At 40.5% G+C, this 25,290-nt stretch overlaps 1 protein-coding gene and 1 long non-coding RNA gene across 3 annotated transcripts in view; one reads left to right on the plus strand and one right to left on the minus strand.

Annotated features, from left to right (window-relative positions):
* The window catches only part of LOC308577287, a 397,406-nt gene that overhangs the window by 285,313 nt on the left and 86,803 nt on the right, over positions 1-25,290 (plus strand). The window lies entirely within an intron of this gene.
* Positions 4,735-25,290, minus strand: part of IARS1 (isoleucyl-tRNA synthetase 1) — an 84,440-nt gene continuing 63,884 nt past the window's right edge. For both annotated transcript variants that reach the window (XM_081176112.1, XM_081176113.1), the window contains exons 27-35: positions 24,055-24,229; positions 23,237-23,349; positions 22,292-22,387; positions 20,806-20,982; positions 17,778-17,889; positions 16,777-16,902; positions 12,733-12,873; positions 11,786-11,938; positions 4,735-5,295 (exon numbers count right to left, since the gene is read on the minus strand). In XM_081176112.1, coding sequence (XP_081032238.1) covers positions 5,213-5,295; positions 11,786-11,938; positions 12,733-12,873; positions 16,777-16,902; positions 17,778-17,889; positions 20,806-20,982; positions 22,292-22,387; positions 23,237-23,349; positions 24,055-24,229 — 1,176 coding nt within the window. In that variant the 3' untranslated portion in view covers positions 4,735-5,212. The remainder of the gene's footprint in view (positions 5,296-11,785; positions 11,939-12,732; positions 12,874-16,776; positions 16,903-17,777; positions 17,890-20,805; positions 20,983-22,291; positions 22,388-23,236; positions 23,350-24,054; positions 24,230-25,290) is intronic.

The following is a 25,290-nucleotide window of genomic DNA, read 5'->3' on the forward strand; positions in this document are numbered from 1 at the left end:
TTTAAGTTGAAATCTTTTTTAAAAAATAAATAAATAAATTATTAAAGATTTCTTGGTTTACAAAAATAAGTGCATTGTCTCTTTTTTTCAAGTTGTGTTTTCTGCAGATCAGTTTCATTTGCTGTGAGATCTTGATTTGTCTATATAGGTACTGTAGAGTCTTCTTTGAGATGCCTAACCACAACAGTATATATGGGAGAATGAATTTGGACTGCAAACAAATGTCCTTACTTAGGCCACATTAACACCATACATTTAAAGTGCTATGATACCACTTTAAACAGCCATGGCTTCTCCCAAAGCCACCCACCTTTAAAAACATTTCCCTATTATCTTGGGCTTCCCCCAGGCTTGCTGATACATCTCTTTTGTACATGGGTGGTGCTATTTTTTCTATGTAATGGTCCACACCATGAGTCTGCTGTTCTATATTATATAGGATTAGCTATTTGGTCTAGCAAAATGTCATTGCACTGGTTCTTAATGAGCCCCTCTCCCTCTTATAAGTTTCAATGATAACACAGAGAGATTTGAAATGGATAAGCTCTCATCTGAGTGGAAAGAAATGGTCTACATTACTTTCAGACCCAGAAGCAGCTGAACCTTGCAACAGTAGACTTGCAACACTTATCCGTGATAATATTTTTACCCTTGCTTTGTAAAATGTTAATTGAGAAACCCAGGTAAGTGGTTGTGCCCTGCACTTGTGTGACACATGAGAAGAAAAGGCATTACTTTGGATGTCTAGCAACTAAAAAGCAGCACAAAGAGGAGAAGCTGGTTCCTTTGTTGCATCTTTCAGCATAGCAGCCCCAGATCCAAGCAGAATGGCTTCTTAAAAGTTTTCCTTTTGTAGCTGTTTGTACCTGAGAACTATGGGGTGAGTTTAGCTTAACCCACGGAGCCTCTTTCAGATTGCTAGCAGAAGATGCTTCTTGACAAGAAAGACAGCCTTTGGCTTCCTTGAAAGATGAGCCCTTGTGCAGCGCTGTCACTTGAAATGAGAGCCTCTCAGCCTTGCATTGCTCTCAATTAGCATAGCAACTGAAATGAGAGGAGAAGCACCTTCCAGCTCCATCTGAAGGTTGGAACATTTGCCTCCCATACATATATAATATGACTACAAAATTCACTGCATGGAATAAGGAAACGGGTGACATTTAAAAGGTTGTAGCAAGTCAGAATACACACACACTATCTCCCCACCCAGAGCCATAGCTAGGTGATCTTGCGCCCCTGGCAGAACCATCCAGATTGCACCCCCTAGTCACGGACAAATTAGCTCTTCTTTCCGCCTCTCCTCCAACCCTCCCTCCACCCATTCATTCATCCTCTATTTAAACCCTTTTCTTATGAGGCAATAGTCAATATTTTTATTTATAGACATATTTATGTACATATTTTAGCCGATTTTGCGCCCCCTCCTTACTTGCGCCCCTGGCGGAGAGCCCACCTCACCACGCCCTAGCTACAGCCCTACCCCCACCCTCACTAAAGTGAAGCATTTATGATAGAAGGGTGGGAGAGATCTTCTGGCATCCTGCTCATCTTTCCTCACAATGCCTTGTCAAGTGGGCCATCAAATTTACCATAAGTCTCTGAACATGGGTGTAAAATACATGCAGCAACAAATACTCTCTGCAAGCCACCACAGATCTATAGCCATCAGTTCTGGACGTGGTGCAGAAATCAGCAAACCAGTATTTATCTAAAAGATTTCATCTTGCCTTTCACCCATAAGATCTTCAAGGTGGCTTGCAGGCATCACATTAACTGCAAAATCTACTAAGCAAGAATCTGCCGTTTTTGTTTTTAATGCCCACAAAACATCCCTGTCACGGGGGTCTTTAGGGGAGTCAGAGTCCCCCATGGATGTATAGCCCATATCAGAATGTATAGCCCATATCTGCCAGGAGCAGATTATTATTATTACTTATATTATCACTTCTTATTATGGGTCCAATTTTCTGAATCTCCTCCGAGAGATGCTATGCAGGTTACACTTGGGTATTCTGGAACAAAACAAAAACAAAAACCCTCTGGTAGGTGATTCCACATTTAAAAAAATATAACTTCCAGCAGCCTTGGGAAGGGACTTTTCCTAGTCATTGGGAACATGTGTGAGTTTTCTCCACATGATCATAACCAATGTATTTATATACATTGAGGAGAGGAAAATAAACAGCAGCTTCCCATGTTTGAGGTGGCCCCAAGTGGCTCACATTTTGTATACAGGACCACAGACACTGTTGGTATTTCAATGTTAAAAGAACAGTGCTAACAGCACTCACAATTCTTTGAGCACATCCCCATTCCTTGCTCCCATCTCTGGAAGGGTAGAGGCCCCACTTCAGGTCTTCTATATGCTACCACTATTTATAGTATAACACCCAGAATCTAACTGGCAAGGGATTGTTCAGCATCATCAGGTTCCTTCTATCCTAGCCTGTCCTCCAACATGTCAAAATTCAGAAAGGATATTGCTCTCAGAGTAAATTAATGTTTCATATAGCATTAGCATTGTGCTTCTCACTGAAGCCATCAGAATAATAATAAAAAAACCAGTGGACACAGAGAATAAAATTAAACAGATGTTTGGGGGTTTATGTTTCACTGAAGAGCATACCAGCTACTTATCTTGGGTAAAAATCTAGGGAGACAGTTTTGGATGTATTTTATACTGGATGTAATTTGAAGGATTTGCTCCATTTAAGGTATTCTGTTCTGCAGGGTAAAGTCTATTTTTGGCAAGTAGCAGCATCATATGTACTTTGAGTCAGTAAAGGGTTTTGTTACGGATTATCTTTTGCCGCTGGTAACCCTGGTAATTCCAAGCCAGCATTACTTTGAAGCCATATTCAATGTACAACAGTTCTGCCTCATCTGAATAGCACGTGTATGGCTAATGGAGCTTTTTTATTAAAAAAAATAAAAAAATAGTGTGTAATAATTTTCTTTTAAAAGGTTAAAATGTGTCCCACACCTTATCAGTTTCATGTTCACGGGTTTATTAAATCGCAAAGTTAATAAAACGGCAGTCTATAGGCATGTAGATTTGCTGTATTTCAAAAAGTGAAAATACTGGTCATTACAGCAAAATAAGTTTGCCATTAATCCAAGATCTAGTGTCACAGAAAAGCAGACTACTGTTGACATACTTATATTAGAGAAGTTGCATGCTAAATTCTCAAAGTGTTCGGATACTTCCATTTTTTTCCATGCTCCTTTTATTGACAACAATTTTTCCAAACTAGCGATCCATCTTCAATGACAAAATTAATTTCGTCCAATAGTTGCCTTTAAAAAGTCACAATTTGGCTGCTTCTGGAAGAGCCCCCTCACCACAGTTTATCTAAGTTAAGTATATCTCCACATCCTCCTCCCTGAAGATAAAGAGCCTTCTCTGCAGGCTTCAACTACACTTTCCCCCAGTTGTGGTCCCAAATGGGTAAGTCAAACAGCCTGGGCTTCTACTGCATCTGGTCTGGAGCTGCAGCTCCTTAGAACAAGGTAAACAGACTGCATAACAGGAGAGTAGTTGGCCTCTGTGGCTAAATAAGCAATAAACATACCTTCCATTTGTTGTCCTGCTGAAGCGGCCTTCCTGTTTGTTGCTGCCAGCCTCCTCTTGAAAGCCTTTGGGCTAGGCTGATCTGCAGTGGTGGACACTGGACAGACAATACTCCACCCAAGAAACATACTAGCTTGAGGGGAAAGAGGCCTAGGGCAAGCTTGTTGCTTCTCTCCATGTGTTGCTTGTTGCCTTTCTGTTTTCCCCAAACGCAGCTCTCCCTATCCTTTAAATTCTCCCCACCTGCCTCCACTCCTATCCACAGCTGCAGCCCATCTGACTCATTGGGTTAGCAGACAAGACTGCAGACTCCTGTGTCCTTTCCAACCATAGCTGCCCCATCCCACTAGCCTGCTGCAACACCCAGCAGGGCAATCTCTGTAAGGAGTCAGAGCCAGGAGTAGATCAGCAATAAAAAAAGACACCAATGTTAGTGAATTCTTTATTCAAAGCAGCCAAAACAGTGCAGGCCTAGTGACTCTTCCCAGTAGGTCTTGCCCCCAATGAGGCAGCTGCAAGGACTGGAGGTCCTTGCTTTTCCACCGCTCCCTAAGGCTCCTCCCCTGGGTTCCTTCCCCAACAGTCTATGGATCTGGCACCTTGTATCTCATTGCTCCACCCTCTCCATTTCTCTGCATGTAATGGGAGACCAGGGGGAAGGTGAGCTGGTTGCAGCAGGAGGGGGATACTCCTTGGCTTCTTCAGCAGCCTGCCTCATAGCTGCCTCTTCGGTCCCCTCCTCTTCTGCTTCTGAGCCTGGACTGCTCTCTGCCCCAGCCTCTTCCTGCTCAATAAACCCTGTTGCCTCTTCAGCTTCTGGCGCCTCGTCCTCAGAGTCCGCTCCCCTCTTTTCCTTCTGACCATGCATAGTTGTTCCACCACCAACCCCCTGGCTCTGAATTCATGATGCCAATCAAATATTATTATTTATTTATTTTTTGCTCCATCTTCAGAACCAAGAAATATTCACAAAGTGAAGCATTTTTTTAAAATCAGCAAAAGCAAAGCACACTAAATTCTATCAAATCTACTTGGCAAAAAAACAAAACCAACGAAACAATATTTACCTAGCTACAGTCTTGGTATCCATGGCCCTCCAACACTCCTCTTTAAGACAAGCAGAGTGTTTCTTTAGTTAACCATTAAATCAAGTAATGCAGCCATCTAGATAAAGCAATTTATTGTTCAAAATCATGGATATTAGAGAATGTGTGTCAATACGTACTTCATGAATAGCCTGTCAGCATTGCTGAAAATACATCAGGTTACTCTTATTTAATTAGGGTTCAAGCCAACATAGCATAGTATGAATGTTGCAGAAACAGAAACATTTGAAAAACTGAAGATAGCCTCTCTATAAAGAACAGACAGAACAGCAATACTGAGGTACTCATCTCAATTTCTTTCAGGCCACTGCATAGATCCTTCTGAGTATTTGAGACTGGGTATTACTCTGCATAGCTTTTAAATATCTCGTAACATAATGAAAAATCACGGTATTTTAACCTAAAGCAGCATATTACACATGCACTGATAGAAACACATTCCATGTAGCGCTCCTGTTGTTCAAATCACCCTAAACACTTCGGTGATTCTATCCCAATTGCTAATCAGATTTCTCCATGAAAAAGTCCAAACTGTTCAACATTCAGCTGTTGTTGGTGCAGCATGAACATACACCGTCTTCGTATTTAAAGTTTTCATGGAGGTATTCCTTGTGATCTCTGAAAGAAAAGAGAACAATGAACATTATTTTTAAATTTTGCATCCTACCGTTCATGACCCAATGGTGCCAGGCTGGGTCGCAACATACACAGGGCATAAAAACAATCCATCTCATATAACATACATTTTTTAAAAAACCAGGTTTTTGTATTACAGCAAAGTAACAGTTATTTTCTTAATGAAGCTTTATCATATCAAAGATCATATCGAAGAAAAATATGGAATTAGATTCTAGATCATCTAGAACAAGAGTTACAATTTATTTGTTAGGTGTCAATCAAAATGAGGACGTCTATGTGTACCTTAACAGGTTTTATATTAATGTTCCCTACATTTCCAATTCTACTCTGGTGTCAGAGACACATGCCTGGGTCACAGCAAGTCCTTTTTATCTTAACATTGACATCAAGCTACTCTGAAAGCGTCACCAGGAATCTACAAGATAGATGTACTGGTAAACCCAGACAGTGAATAGGTGCATCCACCTGGATCAGTTATAGGCCTGATATATGTGTCACCTTAATGGCATATGAGCGGAAACATTGAGTCTGCTTCCCTCATTGGTAACCTCTGAATAGAAGGGATTATGTGGAGTGAATGGGCTGGCTGATGTGGTTACTTTCCATGGCAACGCTGCCAGTCCTCATGGCAGCTGTGGCGCTCACAGCACTTCCTATGGAGCCTCATCTGGCCTTTGGCCAGCTGTAGAGTTGCACCTCATTGTGCTTAAGACCCAACCTAAATTTTGCAGTAGGCTGCTCATTTACCTGAAAAATTAAACAAGAGATCTATAAGCTGAAGCTCATCTCCATTTTGCAGTCCAAAAATTAAAATTAGGAATCCTCTTAAAAAGGTAAAGGATATGCCACTTCAAATATAGCACTTGTTTCCTCAAATAACAGTAGGCCTAGGCGATGTATTGAGAGAATGTGATGGCAGCTTCAGCCGGTGGTATATTGCAGGTGAAACCGCCACCACTCCCAAGTCCCTTTGCTACCAGCGCTGCTTTCAACATCGGGCTGCTGGTAGCAGAGGTACTCAGGAGCAGCAGCTGTTTCACTTGCAATATATACTGCCAGGTGAAACCACCATTGCTCTACCCCTCATACCGCAGAGGGAGGAGCAAGCTGTATTGCAGGGCTGATACACCTTAGTCCTCTCTTGGCTTCTTTACACTGCTCCCGCTCCCCTAGCTGAGCGAGCCCTATACCTGACCCGGGAGCCAGAGAGGCATGGGGCTTGCTCAGCTGGGGGGCAGGGGCAGTTTAATGCTCAGCTGGGGGTGGGGCTGGGCTGAGGCCAATGCAGCTTGTTTTTTCAACCCTGTGATATATCACCAGACCATGATGTTTGGCTTGGTGATACACTGTGATGTTGAAAAGCTGATATAGCCCAGCCCTAAAGAACAGTCCAGCTGAAACTGATAGAAAATGAACTGAAAGACACAGAAGGTAGAAGCATAAAACCTGCCTCTGAATTTACTTATTTAAAGAGTGTAGTTAGCAATATGCCAGTACGCAAGATAAGCCTGCAGCAAACAAATCATAGCCGCAAATGATTCCCATTGCAATATGTGCACAATTGCTTCATAAAGCAAAGCTGACCATTCTGACATTGGTTTCAGCATGCTTTAATGAGTTCTGTCACCCTGGGTAGACACAGCATCTATAAACAGATAAATTACATCACTCGGCTTCTCCTGTTATCATAGCAGCAGCACAGAAAGATATCTGTGGTGAAGAGCATATTAGGTCCAACACAGCATATAGATCCAACTCGCATGTCACAGACAGGAAAACCTAGTCCTCCAGCACCACCAGAGCTTCCTAGAGATGTTAATGTTGTTACCAGGTAAGGGGCAAGCTTCCATTCATCCCTTTTTATGAGTTCATGCCTTCTTAAGGGCCACAAGTCAGAACCTGGACCTTCTCAGCACTAGACCGACAGGTAGAAGAACCCTCTCTCTCTTTTGGGCCCTAGAAACAAGTGGAGCCACTTTCTTTTTGTTATTTCTGCAGTCTCACTGTTTTTGAAAAATTAATTTGCTAGCCTCATGCCAGAAATGAGAGTGTGGTGTCCTACCAAGTACAGTTTGTGTCAGATAAGATTTATCATCTTTTAAACCGGCCTCTGGAGTATCATGTTCAGAGGATTAGAAATCACCACCTGACTGTAATAGAAGATTCATACAACCAGACTGCCACATGAATACCATTAGCATTTAAATTCCCGAGCTGATAAATGTTTGCTGTCTCACACCCTTCTCTCCACCTATAGAAGTCCGTATCTCACTCATTTGGTATGCAGATATTTATCAATTTACAACAAATCCTATGCCAGGATAGATAAGGCGCCATTGCCTCTCAGTTGAACTGGACAATTTATGCCTCTACACAAACTGGGAAAAAATAAAAAATAAAATCAATGGAACCATGTAGTTGTGATAAGAGCCTGAATTTCACACCCAACTCATTCCCCCCCAATCTATTTTGCAATGCAAATTTCAAGAGATATGCTGTTTTCATTAAATATGATGCTGCAATTGTTGTAAATCTCCCGTCAAACCTCAAACTGTTAACAAAACTGCTGATGCTATGAAAAAATGCTAAAGACATGATGCTATGAAAGGCTGGCTATAATTAGCACCAAAGTCCCTTGAATTTTCTAATATATGCAAAGAACATAGGGGATGAGATGGGGTAAGCCTCATTTCATGTTGGGCCTTGGAGAAAGGCACAAACAGCAGGAATTTCACTCACTGGTCCAAGCTCCTTCGATGCTTGGAGCAAAATGACATGCTCTGTTCAAACAAACATCATCTGTACAGTGAAGACAGAGAGAGTCAAAACTGCACTTATTGCCCCCCCGCCCCATAACCTGTGCATTCAGAAGCTCTTGCACATTTAACAAAGTAGTATCCCAGATCACGCATATACATCATGATGTGTCAACAGTCTTTCTTGCTCTCTTAGTTTGTGCCAGGAACTGAAATGACAGAGGCAGCAAGATTCATGCTGCTTGACACAGAGCAAGACAACACCTCACTCCTGCCTCAGGTTCTCTGTGACTGCAGAGTACCATACCTTATATATCAGAAAATGGGGAAGTAATCTCTTGTTCCAGCTTGACAGCTGAAGTAGGGGCAAGCAGCAGTTACGAGTTAAATCTATGGTTGTTATTATTGTTACCAACATCCATCTGTGCCATCATTGTGAAGGATCACTCAAAATGCTCTGCCATTTCATTTTATCCATAAACCCTGCTTGAAGCCAACAACAATTTCTCCCCTAGACACCTCCATAAGTTTCTGAGGACTACATTACAGTACCTCGGGTTAAGTACTTAATTCATTCTGGAGGTCCATTCTTAACCTGAAACTGTTCTTCACCTGAAGTACCACGTTAGCTAACGGGGCTTCCTGCTGCCATCACGCCGCCGGAGCACGATTTCTATTCTCATCCTGAAGCAAAGTTCTTAACCCGAGGTACTATTTCTGGGTTAGCGGAGTCTGTAACCTGAAGCGTATGTAACCCGAGGTACCAATGTAAATAAAAAGTTATGTCTAACACTGGCCTGGTTTGCAAACCAAACGATGGCATGACTATGCAGATTCCTGAAGATAAGCTTGCAACTGCTTTGCTTCTCCTCCCCACTGCCTTTTTTACTCCAAGGTTTGGCTTAGCATGTAGTCTAAACCCAGGTTCATGGCTCACTTCCCTAACACTGAGCTGCAGCAAAGAACAAAACCAAGCACAGTCTGGCTTACCACGTCATGCAAACAAGATCACTGGCAGCATTCTCAAAATAACCGCTGCCAATTTAATGCTAGATTTTAATATCCATACACTCATCAATATGATAAATCAATAGCTCTTACTGTTAAGACAAATGCATTTTACTTTTTAAAGTGCTTGTTACTAAATGTACGGCACACTTTTAAAAAGTTCACGTCATGTTCCTGATTGAATTAACTGACATGCTTAACTGTAGCAAAAGTTCCTCAAGTAGTAGTAGAATAAAAAAAGAATAGGATATTTTCTTGAATGAGATATACACATAATTCAAGTGGACAATATCTAATTACTATACATCATAGTGTTTGTCAGTTATTTTACCAAGTCAGTCATTTTACTGAGATAATTGTCAGACAATCTTCATGGAACATTTACTGTAATAACTTTTTTCTGCCCTGCAACACTGACAGATGAAAATCAACTTTGTTTTAGCATTAAAATGCAATATTCAATTCCTCTCACGTTTTCTCAGGTCATCAAGATTTCAAGTACTGCCTTATTTTCCATTTACACAAGTTGCTGTGTTTTGTTTTATGCCTTTCTCAAATGCTTTAAGTTTAATGAGATAAAATGTCTCAATTTCAGATGCTTTTACGTGTTTAAATAAGCATACAGTAACCACTTTATTTGAGAAAACAGTCTCCACAATATCACTAAGGGAGCCTGGGGCACCTGTTGTATTTTCAGATCTTAATTTTGTTTTGATTAGGACAGGGGCCTGATAGGCCTCATAAGGACTGCTGCTGTGGCTGCTGCCCAGCAAGGACTGGGGTACTGGGGGAAAAGTTTTGTTTGGAGTTTTTGCTGTTGTTACTGATATTAAGTGATATTAACTTTTTGTATTTTTATTTTTATGTGTAAATTGTTCAGTTTGGTTATGTAGTTTTAAATGTGTTTTATTTATTTTTATGACTACTGTGCTATTCTTTGTAATTATGTAGATCAGGGATGTCCAACAGGTCAATCGTGATCTACTGGTCGATCGCGCGGGAGGGGGCGTGGTCGATCGTGGGATCCTGACAACCCAGCACTTTCCCCTTAACACAGTGGTTTTCAAGCGATGCACTGTGGCAATCTGTGGCACCTTGAATGATGGTCATGGGCGTTGTGGGGGAAGCCACGGGCAGCCACCGGGAAATGGGGAACGATATTGGAGGGAAACTATCCTTCTTTCCAGTTGGTTGACACTGCTGTTACTCAGTTGGTACCACCTACCAGGCAACTGCACTTGTCATTTACTGGTCAAAAGGCTTGTCATTTCACACTCTTCCCTCCCACGCAGAGCCACGCCTTGTTCTGCCCCCTTGCTCTCTACATGCCATGTGCAAAGGAATAGGGGGTGAGTGGTTGATTATAGGGCAGGGAGCTGTTAAACCAGCTGTGGGGCAGTACTTACTTGAGGAAGTAAGAAGCAGTAAATGGATTGGTCAAGTCAAACTAGCATGGCTTGCCCTGATTGGTTTGCAGTGGCCACAGCAAGCCAGGCTCCCTCCTTGAACTCGGGGTTATAGTCTGTTGACTTTCTGGGGCGGCTCTAGCTTGGAATCAGGACCAGTCCTCATGGGGCAGTGATGGAACCGTGGTGAACGGGGAGAAAACATGATGGTGCAGGGCAGGGTGAAGTGAACCATGCGGAGAAATAGCTCTGGATCCCCAGGCAGGGAGACCTTGCGGGGTTCCTACCTATTTCTAATGCTGGCACTAAGGAAAAGGTGTTAGGGGGTGGGGAAGGACCCAAACAAGTGGCACATTCCTGGAGTTGGGACACTGAGGTTCAGCAAACCTTTACTTGTCATGAGAGAGAGAGACAGGTGACCTGGAACCCCGGTTTGTAAGGGCTGGTGGGGGAAGTGGGGGAGGATGCTGCCAATCTAAATGGTGTATTCATAACTTTCTAGGCAGTAAGTCTGGTTGGGCTCAGTGGGACTTACTTTTTATAAACCCACATAGGATTGGGCTGCAAATGGGCAGCTGTGAACATCTGTAAGACACACTTCCCACAGGCTAAATTCTAAGCTTCACTGCTGGTGCTTGGTCTTAACAGCTACTCTGCTTTTCCAAACTGGGATTCTGTTGAATACTTCATTTAATGGTGAGATACCAGTGGGCAGGTTAATAGGTAAGAACTTGTCACTTCTTGCTTTGGCGACAAGTGACTTGATCCAACCCCAGCCGTGTACTTTGCTGGGGGCAGGAATTCAGTAGGACTTACTTACGAGCAGGCATGGTTAGGATTGTAGGGAATGATGAAACAACCCAAGTTTTACCAGGTATCCCACAGGAGAGCTGCAGAAAGACTGTAGTAGGTCAAAGGAGGCATGCACTCAAAAAGGTTGAAAACCTCTGCCTTAACAGATTGGTTTATCACCCCAATGAGATCTAGGCCAGTGTACGTAAAAGATGTGTGAAGACAGTACTGTTTGAAACACTAGCAGGGGCTGACATGATTGACTGCTGCTCTGCATAAAATCTTTCTGTGCACATTGGACATTTACATAATGGGAAAAGGTTGTAGCTGAGCCTTCTTTCTACCATGCTGGGATTATTATTATTTTTGTTCTAACACAGATTTTATTAAAGTATCTAGGAGTTTTTTTTATTAAAAAAACCAAGAAACACTAAGAGTAGTATGAGACTTATCACAGCATGAAGCAATATAAATGTGAGTTGAATAAGGACAGCTCCCTCTGCTTACCTTCTGTCAGTGCTTCATCCAGGAACAATTTTAGCCGCCTGCTTCTGAGTCCAAACACTTTCCCCGTTTCATGAAGAAGCCCTTGATATGTGAGTCCGTTCTGACCAACCGGGTTTTCCATTAGAAGAGTTCCCACCAATCCATTCAGACACTCTGCAGGAAACAAGTTGTGATGATTCTCAGCAGCGAAAAAGAAACAAAAGGTTTCCTTAGGTCCCACAGGCCTGCATTTCTCCTACACCCTCCTAGAAATCTGATGCCAGCCTCAGGCTGTAATCCCATGTGCACTTAATGGAGTAAGCCCCATTAAATACATGGGATTGCATGGGAATGCACTATCATTCATAATTCACACCCCGAGCAAGGCTGGAAGTTGGCTGCCTAGTGTTAAGAAAGGATTTTGCAATGCTTTTATATTAAAACTACGATGATATGGCAATACAATTTGTCTAGCATAAATGTACAACATCTACAGAATTTGTGAGAACAAGATCAAGGTGATAACATGAGAAGTTTGTGAGTACATGCAATGGGATTGTCGAATAAATGTCTCTGTTTCGCACACATCCAGAACAGCTGCTCTCCAGTATATATCCTTGAGCTGGTCTTGTTAATTCTATTATCAGCTCTAGAGATAATTTAGTTTTGTCTTCTGATGTCCTATGAAAACCCCAGGCAATTGCCTTTCCCCGCAATATCACTTCAGTTCTTTACCTTCCCTCCCTCAAAAGAAACTCCAGCATGTCAAAACCTGAATAGTATTACTGTTTGGGGAGAGGCAGAAAGAGCATGACTTGTGCCTGTTTAATTGTGTGACGGGGGGTCATATGTAACCACAGCAACTGGAAACAGGAAGCAGCCATGCCTTTAGCTAGATTTCAAACAGGGCCCAAGATTTAAGTTGCAATAAATAATTTGATCTCGTATCATATGATCAGTATAATTACCTTGTGGTTTTGCATTCACTAGTTGTAAATTGATATACTGACAGAGGAAGCCATCAAGACTGTTCAAGGCTGGCACTGACCCCGCAGTTACATGAAGCATCTTTCCACTGAGACTCAGCAAGTCTGTTTGGTTTTTCAGTTCTGAAAAGAAAAATCCAGCTGCTATAAGCAAACCAACAAGCAACAACTCTCCCAGTTATCACCTGATACTGGTCAGCTGCTTACAGTAAGTTTGCTTTCCGATGCAGTTCACAGATTGTTGGCATCCATCTGTTTTGAGAGACAATGGAGTGCACCTCCAGGGGTGAAGTCAAACTGCTGAAGAATCACAGCGCCTGCTGTGGCTGCAGATACCTGTAACTTGTAACAGCTACCTCCTGTCTTGTTTTGCTGTGTTAGCAGCACCGAAGTGACCTCTCCAGGGTGCTAGCCTGGGCAGTGTGTATGGAGTTCACAGATACTCCTCCTTAAACTGGAAACATTTTTGATTATTTGTATTCACTTGCTGGGAATATTTACAGTGCAGTAGACATTAGGTGGTGTTGAACTCCACCTCATGTCAGCCCCAGCCAGCGTAGCCAATGATCAGGGATGATGAGACTTCTAGTCTAGAAACATCCGCAAAGCCACAGTTTTGCCATCCCCAATGTATATGGCATAAAGAGAATAAAGATTAGAAAGCATCTTTGGACTGGATTGATGTGCCTGGATTGGGACGTCCTACATTGCAAAGTCTGGGCCATTTTTATGTTACCAGTGTGTCAAGACTCTCAGTGTTGCATCCTATTTCTGCAAGGAGAAGTCTTGTTCGAAAGAATTCTAAAATCTTAGTGAGGGGGTCAACAAGCATATAGCTAGAGGTGATACAGTTGACACTGTGCACTTAAGACTTTCAAAAAGCTTTTGATAAAGTACCGCGCCCAAGACTCCTGAGTAAGTTTGGAAGTTATGGGTTAAGAGCTACTGATCCATAGGACAAGGAACAGGAAGCAGAGGGTAGGAATAAATGGACAGTTCTTTTAATGGAGGGTATAGAAAGTGAAGTTTTCCAAAGATCCATATTAGGACCTGTGCTTTCAGAAATGTTCATGAATTATCTAGAAATAGGGGTGAGCAGTGAGGCAGTTGGGTTTGCTGAGGACACCAAATTGTTCAGGTGAGTTAAAACAAAACGTAAGATTTCCATGTAAGTCTATCATTACTGTCCAGCCTAACCTACCATGCAAGATTCTGGGAGGAGGGACCCCAGGCATGTTGTCCTGAAATCCTTCTAGAAACCATTTTTTAAAAGTTTATGATTTATTAAAGTTATCTTCCACCCTTCCTCCCAAAGGAGTCTCTAACAGAGCCTTCTTGCTTATTTTGCCCCTTTTGATTTTTTTAAAAAAGTGTGCCGTCTAGAAGGACAAAGACTGCTAGGAATGGAGAAGACATTTATTAATGCATTTATTGCATTAAGAAGTATTGCACAAAAGGATTTATTTGATTTTTTATCTGCAGAAGGCAGAAATTCTGACAGCATCAGACTAAAAGTCTAGTGCTTGAATAAATTTACCTGCAAATAAGGATGGCACACCCAATCATTATCAGTCAATGAATTGCAAGAAATGCCATATTAGGATTTACACAACTCAGATAACCTACACATTATGTGAATGTGCCATAAATTGGGGTGGGGATCTGTCAAGACACACCACTCAAAAAGCAATTCCCACACCTTTTGCCCTCTCATGCCTGATATGACATTTTGGAGAAGGTGTATCAATGAATTGGTGCCATCCTGTGTGAACATAAATCACAAGTCTTCCAAACACTCTGAAATTAATTTGTTAATATATATACATATGCACACACACACACAGGTGAGTGACAATACAGCAAGAATAATTTTAAGTTCAAATCAGTTGAATAGATCTTCAACTTATTTGAATAAATATAAATTCAGAGATGTTACAGAATCTTACAGAGCTGCATTTTAAAGCAAGTGCATTAATTACAAAAAATATTTCTATAGCTGTGTGGAATTATGTGGAGCAAAATTTATTTGTCCATACTTTTATATTTAGAAAAATCACATTCTAAGACATGCAAATTAGTCTGCCTCTTTGTCTGCCAAGCAAAACCACATAAGCAGATACATAATTTGGAATATGAGCTCAATATTCAATAAAGGTGCTATAGCTGAACATTTGGTTCAAAATGCTGAGTAGACCAGAGATAAACCTTCCCACTGACCCTCATCACTAAGTGATGATACAGCAGATTCAGCTGTATTGCTTTGTGGCTTGATGAGCACATTGCTCTTTGTGCAGGTTTGTTTTTTACTCCAAAGATAATGGCACCATGCATCTTGACACAGCAGAGAGAACAATACAGCTCAAGATGATCCGGGCAAGCAAGAAATCACTTTAATTAACAGTTTAAAAAATGAAAAGTGCTTTCCTGTTACCTGACCGTTTCGTCTTTTTCATATATAGCTTTCTCTGTTTACAACATTAGGATATTAAACAGAAAGCAGAAAAAAAATGTGGACTCATTCTATTATCTGTCCTGTTTCCTAAACCCTATATTTACAATGCATACGTATAAGCTAAAACTGCCAACATCTGGTTTAGACCACAATTTAGTTTTATATAGTAAGGAGGTAAACTAAATATTGGGCAGTTTTTTTTTTGCAAAATCAATAGATCTCTCCCAAAGCACAACTAGGCACTGCTTTCACTGTGAGTTAGCGTTGGCTGTCATCACATAGACAAATCTGATTGGCTGCATCATTACCGTTGCTAGGAAGAAGGCCAATTTGAAGGGTGAGAAAGCTGCAGCCAATTGGGCTTGTGAGAACAAGCTCACAATGGAGTATTTCTACCACCACAATCAGAATACAAAGGGCTTACCAGGAAGCAGCCACCTACATACATCACTGAGAAGGAAAGCACTTTTTACAGCAGAGAAAGATTTTGTTAATAGCCCCCCTCACTCAGGCTCACCCCTAACTGCTGTTTCACCTTCTTCTTAATATCCATGGTACAAGCTACCAAACAAAACTGATAACTATGTGTGAGTAGTATAAAACTTCTGTAAAGTGTGACACTACTCATGTGCTATGCAAAGTATACTAAAAAATATGTTTCTGAAATGTGCATGAAAGCGTTTAAGCAAAGTACTAGCGTGAAACTGTTTGCTATGGCGTATGCAATTTCTCTTAAATTCTTTTTTTAAAAAGAAGAAAAAGTTGACAGCTAGGATGCCAGCAACAAGGGGGTTCAGGAAACCTCCATAGGGTCTCTGTGCTTTCCATGTGTTGCTACAGGATCAGCAGTTTCTTTTTTTAAAAAAAAAAAAACTTTAAAAGGGTAACAATGGCCATGCAACACAATATGAACATAGTGTGAGTTTTTTACTCAGATCCTTTTGTTACTTTTTATTGCATCAGTCATGTTCTGTTTCTTGTTGCTGCGAAGTTTTATGTGTCAAAATTATTGTCTACCTGTTTAAGAGAGGAACAAGTTAAAACCTAAAGTGTATTTTAACAAAATTGTTCTGTATATACAAGTCTGGAGATCTTCAAACCTCCGTATGACAAAACACTTCAAAGTGGCAATAGCAGAGAAATGGCTTTATGACAGCTTTAGAATGTAAACCGCATACGTCCTAACTATATCAGAGTTTGAAATGCTATCACAACTTGTTCTTCTGGGTTTAAGTAGCCAAATAAGGAGTCAAAAAGCACTCTCCTGAACATTCCATCTGAAATCGAGCAAATTTACCACAGAAGCAGCCTTCAGGAGAATTTTTTTAAATATAATTCTGGAGTTGTTTATAACCAGTTTCAACAGTGTATAAACTTCTTGTCAAAAAGTAAAGTAAAACACAGGTCCAAGACTAGGCATACTTCCAAGGAGATTTTAATTTTAAAGCAAGTGTCACCTGTGCTATAAAACTGCAGTAATAATAATTTCCCCAAAACATGCAAACACACAGAGACCGTGAGAAGTGTGCGCTGCATGCACATGAGCCCTCATCGCACTTAACCACACTACCCACCTGTTTTTCCATTGAAAACCGCTAACTTTGAATTTTCAAGACCAAAAATGCATGAAATGGTGTTAACAAGTTTGGCGAAGTCTAATGTATTATCTCCTTTGGGATTTTCCAGCAACACCGTACCAGCTGGAAAGAGAAGCACAAAGCAGCAATCATAAGAAACCAATTTTGTTTAATCAATTCGTTGTCAATACTGTTACACCTATATGTAAGGGGTGGGGGGCAGGCCTGGGGAAGAAATGTGGCTCTTGGGACTCTCCCTGGCCATTTCCCCTTCCCATTCCTTCTCCATACATCCCTCAATTGATTTTGCCTGGCTGGAATGTAGGTTACTGTACAAAGGCAAAAATCACATCCATTGCTGCACCCATCGTTGCCTCCCATCCTTGGCATGAGGCCCTCAGAGGCTCCCCACAAAAGAACAAGGCTCTCAGGCTGAAATTCCTGCTATGAATACACACCTACTGGGTGAATACATTCACCAAGCAAGTTACTTGGATTGCACAATTATTTCATCTCATCCACGAATTATAACTTCAGTTCAATTATATCAGTTCAATTATATTCTTTAAAATTGGCACTAAATAACCAAGCACAATGGTTCAAATGGTTAAGATGCCTAAACACAATTCTCAAGGTTGACTTTGTTAGAAAATATTTATTTTTTAAAAAGAAAATTGTCAGGTTTTAAACATATGTAAAACTAATTCAAAGGAGCCAAAGGAGGTTGAAACTGATTTTTCTTGAGCGGTTGCTCTCCACTGCACATAACAAGGCACATGAGAAATGAAAATAGCTTCCAAAAGCCTCTTGCGATCTGGCACAGGGGTCAAGCCTTCAAAAAGAAGAAGTCTTATTAAGGATATGCAAACCCTTTGTGTGGACTACCCTTTGGGTCCTTGCCATAACCTTTTTAAAAAGCAGTTTTTGATTTTTGATGCAGCAGTTTCAAAGAAGACAAATGACAAGTAACTTTCAGAAATAGCTTAAGGAATTCCTACCTTGCTCTTTCCCATTCACAGAGATGTTCAGATTGACATAAGCACATGCTGGCTCAATGCGATGATTCAGAGCACCTTTGGCTAGTGTAATTTCCAGTTCTGATCCCTTCAGCTAAATAAACAAGCGTTACATTTTCTTAAAATTAATATTCTAAGAGGAGACACTCAAACTATTTCCCCTCAGAATTATTACAACTTGGAAATGCTGCAGGGATGATAGTGACAATAGTTGTAATTTAACGCTGCTTCATAATAAAAGGCTGCAATACAGTATGTTAGCAGAGGCAACCCTGGTGACATTAAAAATACAATATTTGCAATTTATAAGCCAGCAAACAAACTTTTAAGGCTGCAAAAAAGTTAAATGCAGAAAATCAGAGGAAGACAGAAAGGAGTCACAGCAGCACATGCAGATAACATTATGAAATGCCATTTCTGGGTCTGCTAATGTTGGCCACTAGGGGGCAACTGTTACTACCCATTAGCCACCAGGAAACTGTCACATTTCAAAGCCGAATTAAGAATTCTGAATAGTAAGAAAATGTGGGTGCAAAGCTACACAAAAAACCCCCCTCACAGCTACCATGCAAGTGTTAAGGCCCATTTTCCCCAAAACGTTATTATTTTTATTTATCTGGGTGCACATAGGACTGGAACCTGTAGACTTAAACCTGTAAAAATGCCTTTAGAGACTGGGTAGTATTTTGCTGAAGCATTTTAAAGATGCTAAAACCAGAGGAAATAAATTTTTAAGTTTGAATCCTTTGAAAGAAAAATTACCATTCCATTACTAAATGGAAGTAGGCTTTCTTGCCCTTATTTCCCCCCATAGTCTCATAGAGAGTCAGGGGACCTTGTTTTCAGCAACATGGAATGGAGCATGAGAGGCTGAAAGGACAGGGGGAAGTCACTCAAAAATGGGGTAGTTGCTTGGAATTTTTGCGGTTTCATTAATATTCATTGCACCCTGATTTGCATCAGTATTTGTTCTAAAGCATGGTTTTGGTACTGCTTTGGACTTTTTGCCTTTTTCATATATAGCTTTATTTTCCAGAAGGTAGTAGGTTGTTTAAGGCAGGCATAGGCAAACTTGGCCCTCCAGATGTTTTGGGACTACAATTCCCATCATCCCCAGCTAATAGGAGCCAGTGGTCAGCAATGATGGGAGTTGTAGTCCCAAAACATCTGGAGGGCCGAGTTTGCCTATGCCTGATTTAAGGTTTTTAGGCTTAACTGAAACAGTATTCCAGCCTAAGCAACTAACGGGCTTTTGACCTGATAAAATGAAAATATGAAAAAATTGCAAGACTCATCTATTCCATTTAGATCAACCATCTGTACATACACCAGTAAAATTAACATAGAATTTGCTTTTTCTGGCTGCACACATTGTTGCTCAGTATCTTGCATTAAACTATTATTCTCACCAAATTACATTTAAATCTGTATTCATCACAATGAATGGGACTGTCACCAACATCTTGTAGATTTGCCTCATTTTAACTGTATGAACAAATTATTAAATGACTATACACTACTATTTTCATATGTTTCCAAGTTATTTGCTAATGAAGTAATACAGGGATTATATTCTGGAGTTTTAGATTAGCTTTCTATCTATCAATGTCATATCAATAGACAAAGACATTTACATTTCTGTTAGGCAACTTCATAGATTACCAGAAAAGTAAATGACTATTTCCTTTAAAAGGTAAAGGGACCCCTGACCATTAGGTCCAGTCACGGACGACTCTGGGGTTGCAGCGCTCATCTCGCTTTACTGGCCGAGGGAGCCAGCATACAGATTCCAGGTCATGTGGCCAGCATGACTAAGCCATTTCTGGCGAACCAGAGCAGCGCACGGAAATGCCATTTACCTTCCCACCGGAGTGGTACCTATTTATCTACTTGCACTTTGACGTGCTTTTGAACTGCTAGGTTGACAGGAGCTGGGAACGAACTACGGGAGCTCACCCCGTTGCAGGGATTCAAACCGCCGACCTTCCTTATCGACAAGCCCTAGGCTCTGTGGTTTAACCCACAGCGCCACCCGTGTCCTTTAAGATACACAAAATAACAGTTACATTGTGGAGTTTAAGTTCGTTGTGCAGCTTAAAAGAAATAGGCAACTTCACTGACTACCTTTTATCTTTGAAATAATTTCAAGGCATGCATTGTTCTATTTTTTAAAAATCTACTATTCGATGTAAAAGAAAAAATAATGTATGGTTTTTTCACACTTCTATACTGTGCTACCCAGATGCATTCACTCTATATTCAGGTGAGTAAAATATATCCAACAAACGCACTGGCCCAGTGAAAGACTTAACTTGGGAGAGTAATGGAGCTGGCATTTTCTGAATGGGGAGATGCGCTATTTATAAGCCACAACCTATGCCCAATAATACATATTGCTACGTTTACACAATTCTTTGCTCTTATAAAGGATGGAGTTAGACCACATAAAGGAGGCATCTGCAAAACATGGTGTTCCTGTGAAATACCCAGCTTACAGGTGACATCCACATGATAAAAAGTGAAAGGTAGGCTCTGGGAGTTGAGAAAGCACTTTTTATGTCGGCAGTGGCTACAATAAGCACAATGTAGCTCTTAAGAAACATTTCAACAGATACTACCCCTGTGGATTAAGGTCTATCAAGTCTGCATTAAAAGAGACTCCTGAGCATCATCAGATTTAATTTGCTTTACTTGAAATCAGTAGATACAATCAAAAAGGTAACCTACAACATGCATTTCTGAGTTTTAATTTCATATGGTAGAGATGATTAGCTGAAATGCAGAAAACCAAGAGGGTTTTTAGTGCTGTGTATGTAAGTCCATGCTGACCAGTTCTGAAACCACTTGGATGATTTCTGTGACTTCCTGAACTTAAAGCTTGTCATATAATATGAACATCTGAAATGGATATACCGACTCTGGTCCAATAAACATTTAATGTGAGGCAATGCATTATTCAGATAATGGGGTGAGGTGAATATTTTCCAAAGAAATTCTTGCTTGTTTTTACCTGGGTTTTCTCTTGAATAAGCACTTCCGTTGAGGTAGGCACTGGGTATGGCTTCAAGGCAGCCTTGATTGTTGCAAAAATGAAATCTGTATGCTCCTTAATAACAGTATCAAGATAATCACCTTCTGGATGAGCACGGTAATACACTGTAATCTCATCAGTTGGAACAAGATTGCGCTGTAACAAAATCAGCAATCCAATTGAGTGAGCCATAAAGATTACCTATCACCAAATATTTGCGACAAAAAAGTAAAATCTGTTTTTTGGTATAATCAGAACAAAACACACATTTAAAAAGTCAAGCATAATTATAGCAAATATTCAGGCAAGCAGAAAAGCATCTAACTGCACATCACATGTTAGTTTGTCTTAGCCAAAGTCCAATGGCACTCTACAAAACATTTTTCTTCTAAATAAAAAAGATTTCACCAAGAAAAACAAAAATAAAGGTATTCTGCAATGAGCAATTGCTTTTTATATTTAAGAATGCAAACAAAAAGTAGAACTGACCAACAAATACTTTCCCCAGATTTTAAAATATTAACCAAATGAACACAATTCTGTTCTGGAGGAGTCTGCAGTTGATTGAGAAATGGCATCTCTAGTTCTTGTTATCTTAATAAAATGAGAAGTCACCTTCACACACAATTACCTATGTCATGCTCATTTTTTAAATCATCTTTTCTAGTCTCCTTTTATAGCCATCTGTTCTTCATGCATATAACTAGACATTGTGAGTGCAGGCACACAGGATAACAACTGAGAGAGGCCAAAGCACCGCAGGCCAACACACAACTGCCAGATATACTTTAAGAGAGTCACGGTTTATAAGTGTTTACACGCTAATGCCAGAAAGCCTCCAAGCCAAGATGCGCAAACTGGAGTGCTTGGTCTTAAGAGGACGGTATTCATATACTGGGCATAACAAAAATCTGATGGACTGGAGAGAACTGGTGGGACATGAATGTATCTCTGGATCTAAATTCGATAGGACAGGGAACAACAGACTGGAAGTGGTGTCACTCTATACATCAAAGAAAGCGTTGAATTCAACAAGCTAGAAATCCCCAAAGAGGTAGACTCCTCTAGCATTGTTGGTAGTGACACCAGGCCCAACAGTGAGTGGACATGCTATCAGTCAAAGTGGGTAGAAAAACGTTTTTCTCCCTCTCTCCTAACACTAAAATTTGTGGACATTCAGTGAAGCTGAATGCTAGAGGATTCCGGACAGACAAAAGAAAGTACGTCATAACACAGCACATATTTAAACTATAGAATTTGCTTCCACAGGAGGCAGTGATGGCCATCAACCTGGATGGCTTTAAAAGAGGATTAGCCAACTTCACAGTGGAGAAGGCTATCCTGTTCTAGCCACAACAGCTGTGCTCTGCCTCCATGGTCAGAGGCAGCATGTTTCTGAATACCAGTTGGTGGAAACTACAGGAGAGGAGGCTGCTCTTGTGCTTCATTTCCCAGATTTACTAACCTTCTTCCGAAGTTTCTGGATGCGATTTATTACTTCACGTGCAACGCCTTCATCGACCATAGACTGATCGGGAGTAACATCCAGGAGAACCAAAACCTGGCCAGAAAAAAGGCAGATGCTATATATACCTTGTTTTATAACAAAAATCATGGACATGTTCATGTGGATTGAGACAAGAGAAACTGTGTTTTACAAGTTAGAGCTAGTTACTATTAAATCAACCTTTGTTGTTCTTTTGAACTGTTACAATATATATACTAAGGTGCTACTGGAAGGAATTTTTTTATTTTGTTTCAAATATACATACTGCTAGAGACATGCACAATGGGGCACACTAGGACAACCCCATGCATGGTGTGCTTAACTGTTTGCCCTGATGTCAATACTGGCAATAAAGGTTGTGGTGGTAGTGATGGGGTGCTAAGCACACCACAGGTCTTTAGATTTTAGCTGGGCATAGCTACTTGAAAGTGAAATAGCCAGCCACAGGATCAGAAAAAAACCAGTTAACTTCCTGCAGTTATTATGGAGGACACTTATCTGAGGACGTCATTGCTTAGACTTGCAAAGCGCTCCTCCTCATTTAAGCTATTGCTGCTAATGACACAGCTCCTTCTCCAAATTCCAGCCAATTTTTGTTCTGCTCTTCTTCAATTTATCTGCTCAGTTCTACACTTCCTGCAACTGCTATAATACGATTATGTCCATTTATGATATGGAACAGAAGCCAACTGTTCTATGTCAAACATTCCCCTGGGTGAGTTCAAAATCCTTGCATGAGCCTAAGCAACTCTTTGGATCACTGTTTCCTGCCATCTCGAGCAGATATGCCAAAATGGTATGGTATAGGTTCTATATTGCAGAGGCACTGATCCACAGCAACTAGTGCTAGCAACATGAACAGCTGGATTTCCCATCGTCGTCACTGATCACTACATTTAATACCTGAGAATCAGAATGTGCTTCAAACTGGGCAGATCCTCCTTCAGCCTGGTTAAAGGTGTACATCAGACGGAGATCTTCTTCATGCAGTTCATGACCTTCTACAACAATGGTGCCTGATTCATTTAAACCACAGAATTACCTATTTTATATTAAGCAAGCATTCCAAGCTTTCAAAAATGGGCAATTAGTCAACATTTCAATGTACTGATGTTTTCTGTCTCTTGTTTGAATGACAACATCCATATCAATGTATTTCTCTGACTTTCTTGTGTTTAGAACAAACACTTTTGCTCCATGGGCCAGGTGTTTATCAGAAATTTACAGGAGGATGGGGTCTCCCACCTGTCAAAATTCCCTCAGTAACTTTGAAAATCCAGTTTCCACCTCTTCAGTCTCTGGCAGAATAACTGGAACAAAGTGTTCCAGGTTCTGAAAGCTTAGACCATCCAAAGAACATTCAAAGCAAAATATGAGAAGTATAAAAACATTTTCTACTCAAGGTAGTTTGGATTCTTTTATAGACGTTTAGACCCCTGACTAAGCGCTTCCCTGAACATTTCCTCGTTTTGCAGAATTGATTTAACCTTTCTCCTCTTTGCAGTTATTTTCCAATATGTTTATGGAACCTATAAACATTTGACAATATACTAACAAGAGAAATAGCTTTTAAATCTCTGCCTTTTTGCTTTTAGACTAGAAAAGAAAACCAAGCAGCTAAATGGATTGGTTTCCATACTTGAAAATAAAAATTATTTTGCGTCTGTTTGCAAGGTCATCACACTTTTCTGACAAACTACACATACTCCACTGATACTAACCAGTCTTCTGGAATTCTTCCAACTGCTCACTTTTCAATTCCTTCACAGCAGCCATAACAGATTTAAAGGCACCTTTCAGACGCTTCCCAAGCACCATGTGATCAGGTTCTGCTCTTAGGCGGATCCCATATTTATCTTTCTCAGTTGATAATGTCACTTGACGGACATTCAGTTCCTGCACATTTCCCAAAAAAGTAATAAAATGGAAAAAAATAGTATAAAAAATAATCATCACTTGAAGTCATGTTTAACAAACCATTTTACAGGCTGAATGGCAAAATAGTACAGAGAGTAGGACAAACAAAAAACAGCTGTCTGCTATTTTGATATATGTGCGCTTGAAGTTTGAACAGTACTATGATTAAGTCATTTTAGATTGTTATGCTATACAAAAATACTTTGCTGTACAGAAGACCAAGTTAAATAGAGCTCCCATTCATGCTATTAAATAAGAAAAATTCTCCCACCAAAGTATTATCCAAACATCCTTACCTATTCCCACCCCTGAGTTTCCACCTTACACCTTCTAAAGACCCCAGTCCTACTCTACTCAAGGTTTTCTCACTCCACAACCCATAAAACCTTTGAGATCACTCCTATTCCATTCAGCCCTTGTCCTTGGCTCTTTTGTCTTGTTATTAAGCCAGGCCTCTTTTCCTCCTTGAACTAACCCCAAACTAATATTTTCCTAAATAGTGAACACTTTTCAGTAACTAAGAACTATCTACTGTTTAATTCCATCTAATGCAACGTTGGTGTTAAATACAATTGTACAAACCAAACAGGAGATAAAATAAACCACCTTTCCTATTTTGCATCTGAAAGCTTTTCTAGCATACTTCTGCTGTGTTGCTCTTGTTCTTAGGAAGCCTGGGAGACCTTTTGTCTGGCCAAACAAATGTACATACAATATTATAAAGAGTTCCATGTCTTTTACGAGGCATTGAGCTCTAAGAATCCAATACACGAAACCACACAAGGGGTCACTTTGTCTGGCAAGCCACTCTTTAATCTCTAAAATAGATAAAGGATAAAATTGGCTCCATTTCCAGAGGAGAACAGTTCACTATCAGCCCTCTGAAGCAACGCTTAGCTGAAAGCAATATACTAGTACAAAACAATCAAAACATTTTATGCACTTCCTTTCCATATCATTTATTTTTTTCTCTTCCTTTTTTCAACAGGAAAGTCCACCTACTAATCTTCCTTCCACTTACTGTTTAATGAACTGTGCTT

The sequence above is a fragment of the Podarcis bocagei genome (genome assembly GCF_964188305.1).
Source record: "Podarcis bocagei genome assembly, chromosome: 2".
Lineage (NCBI taxonomy): Eukaryota > Metazoa > Chordata > Lepidosauria > Squamata > Lacertidae > Podarcis > Podarcis bocagei.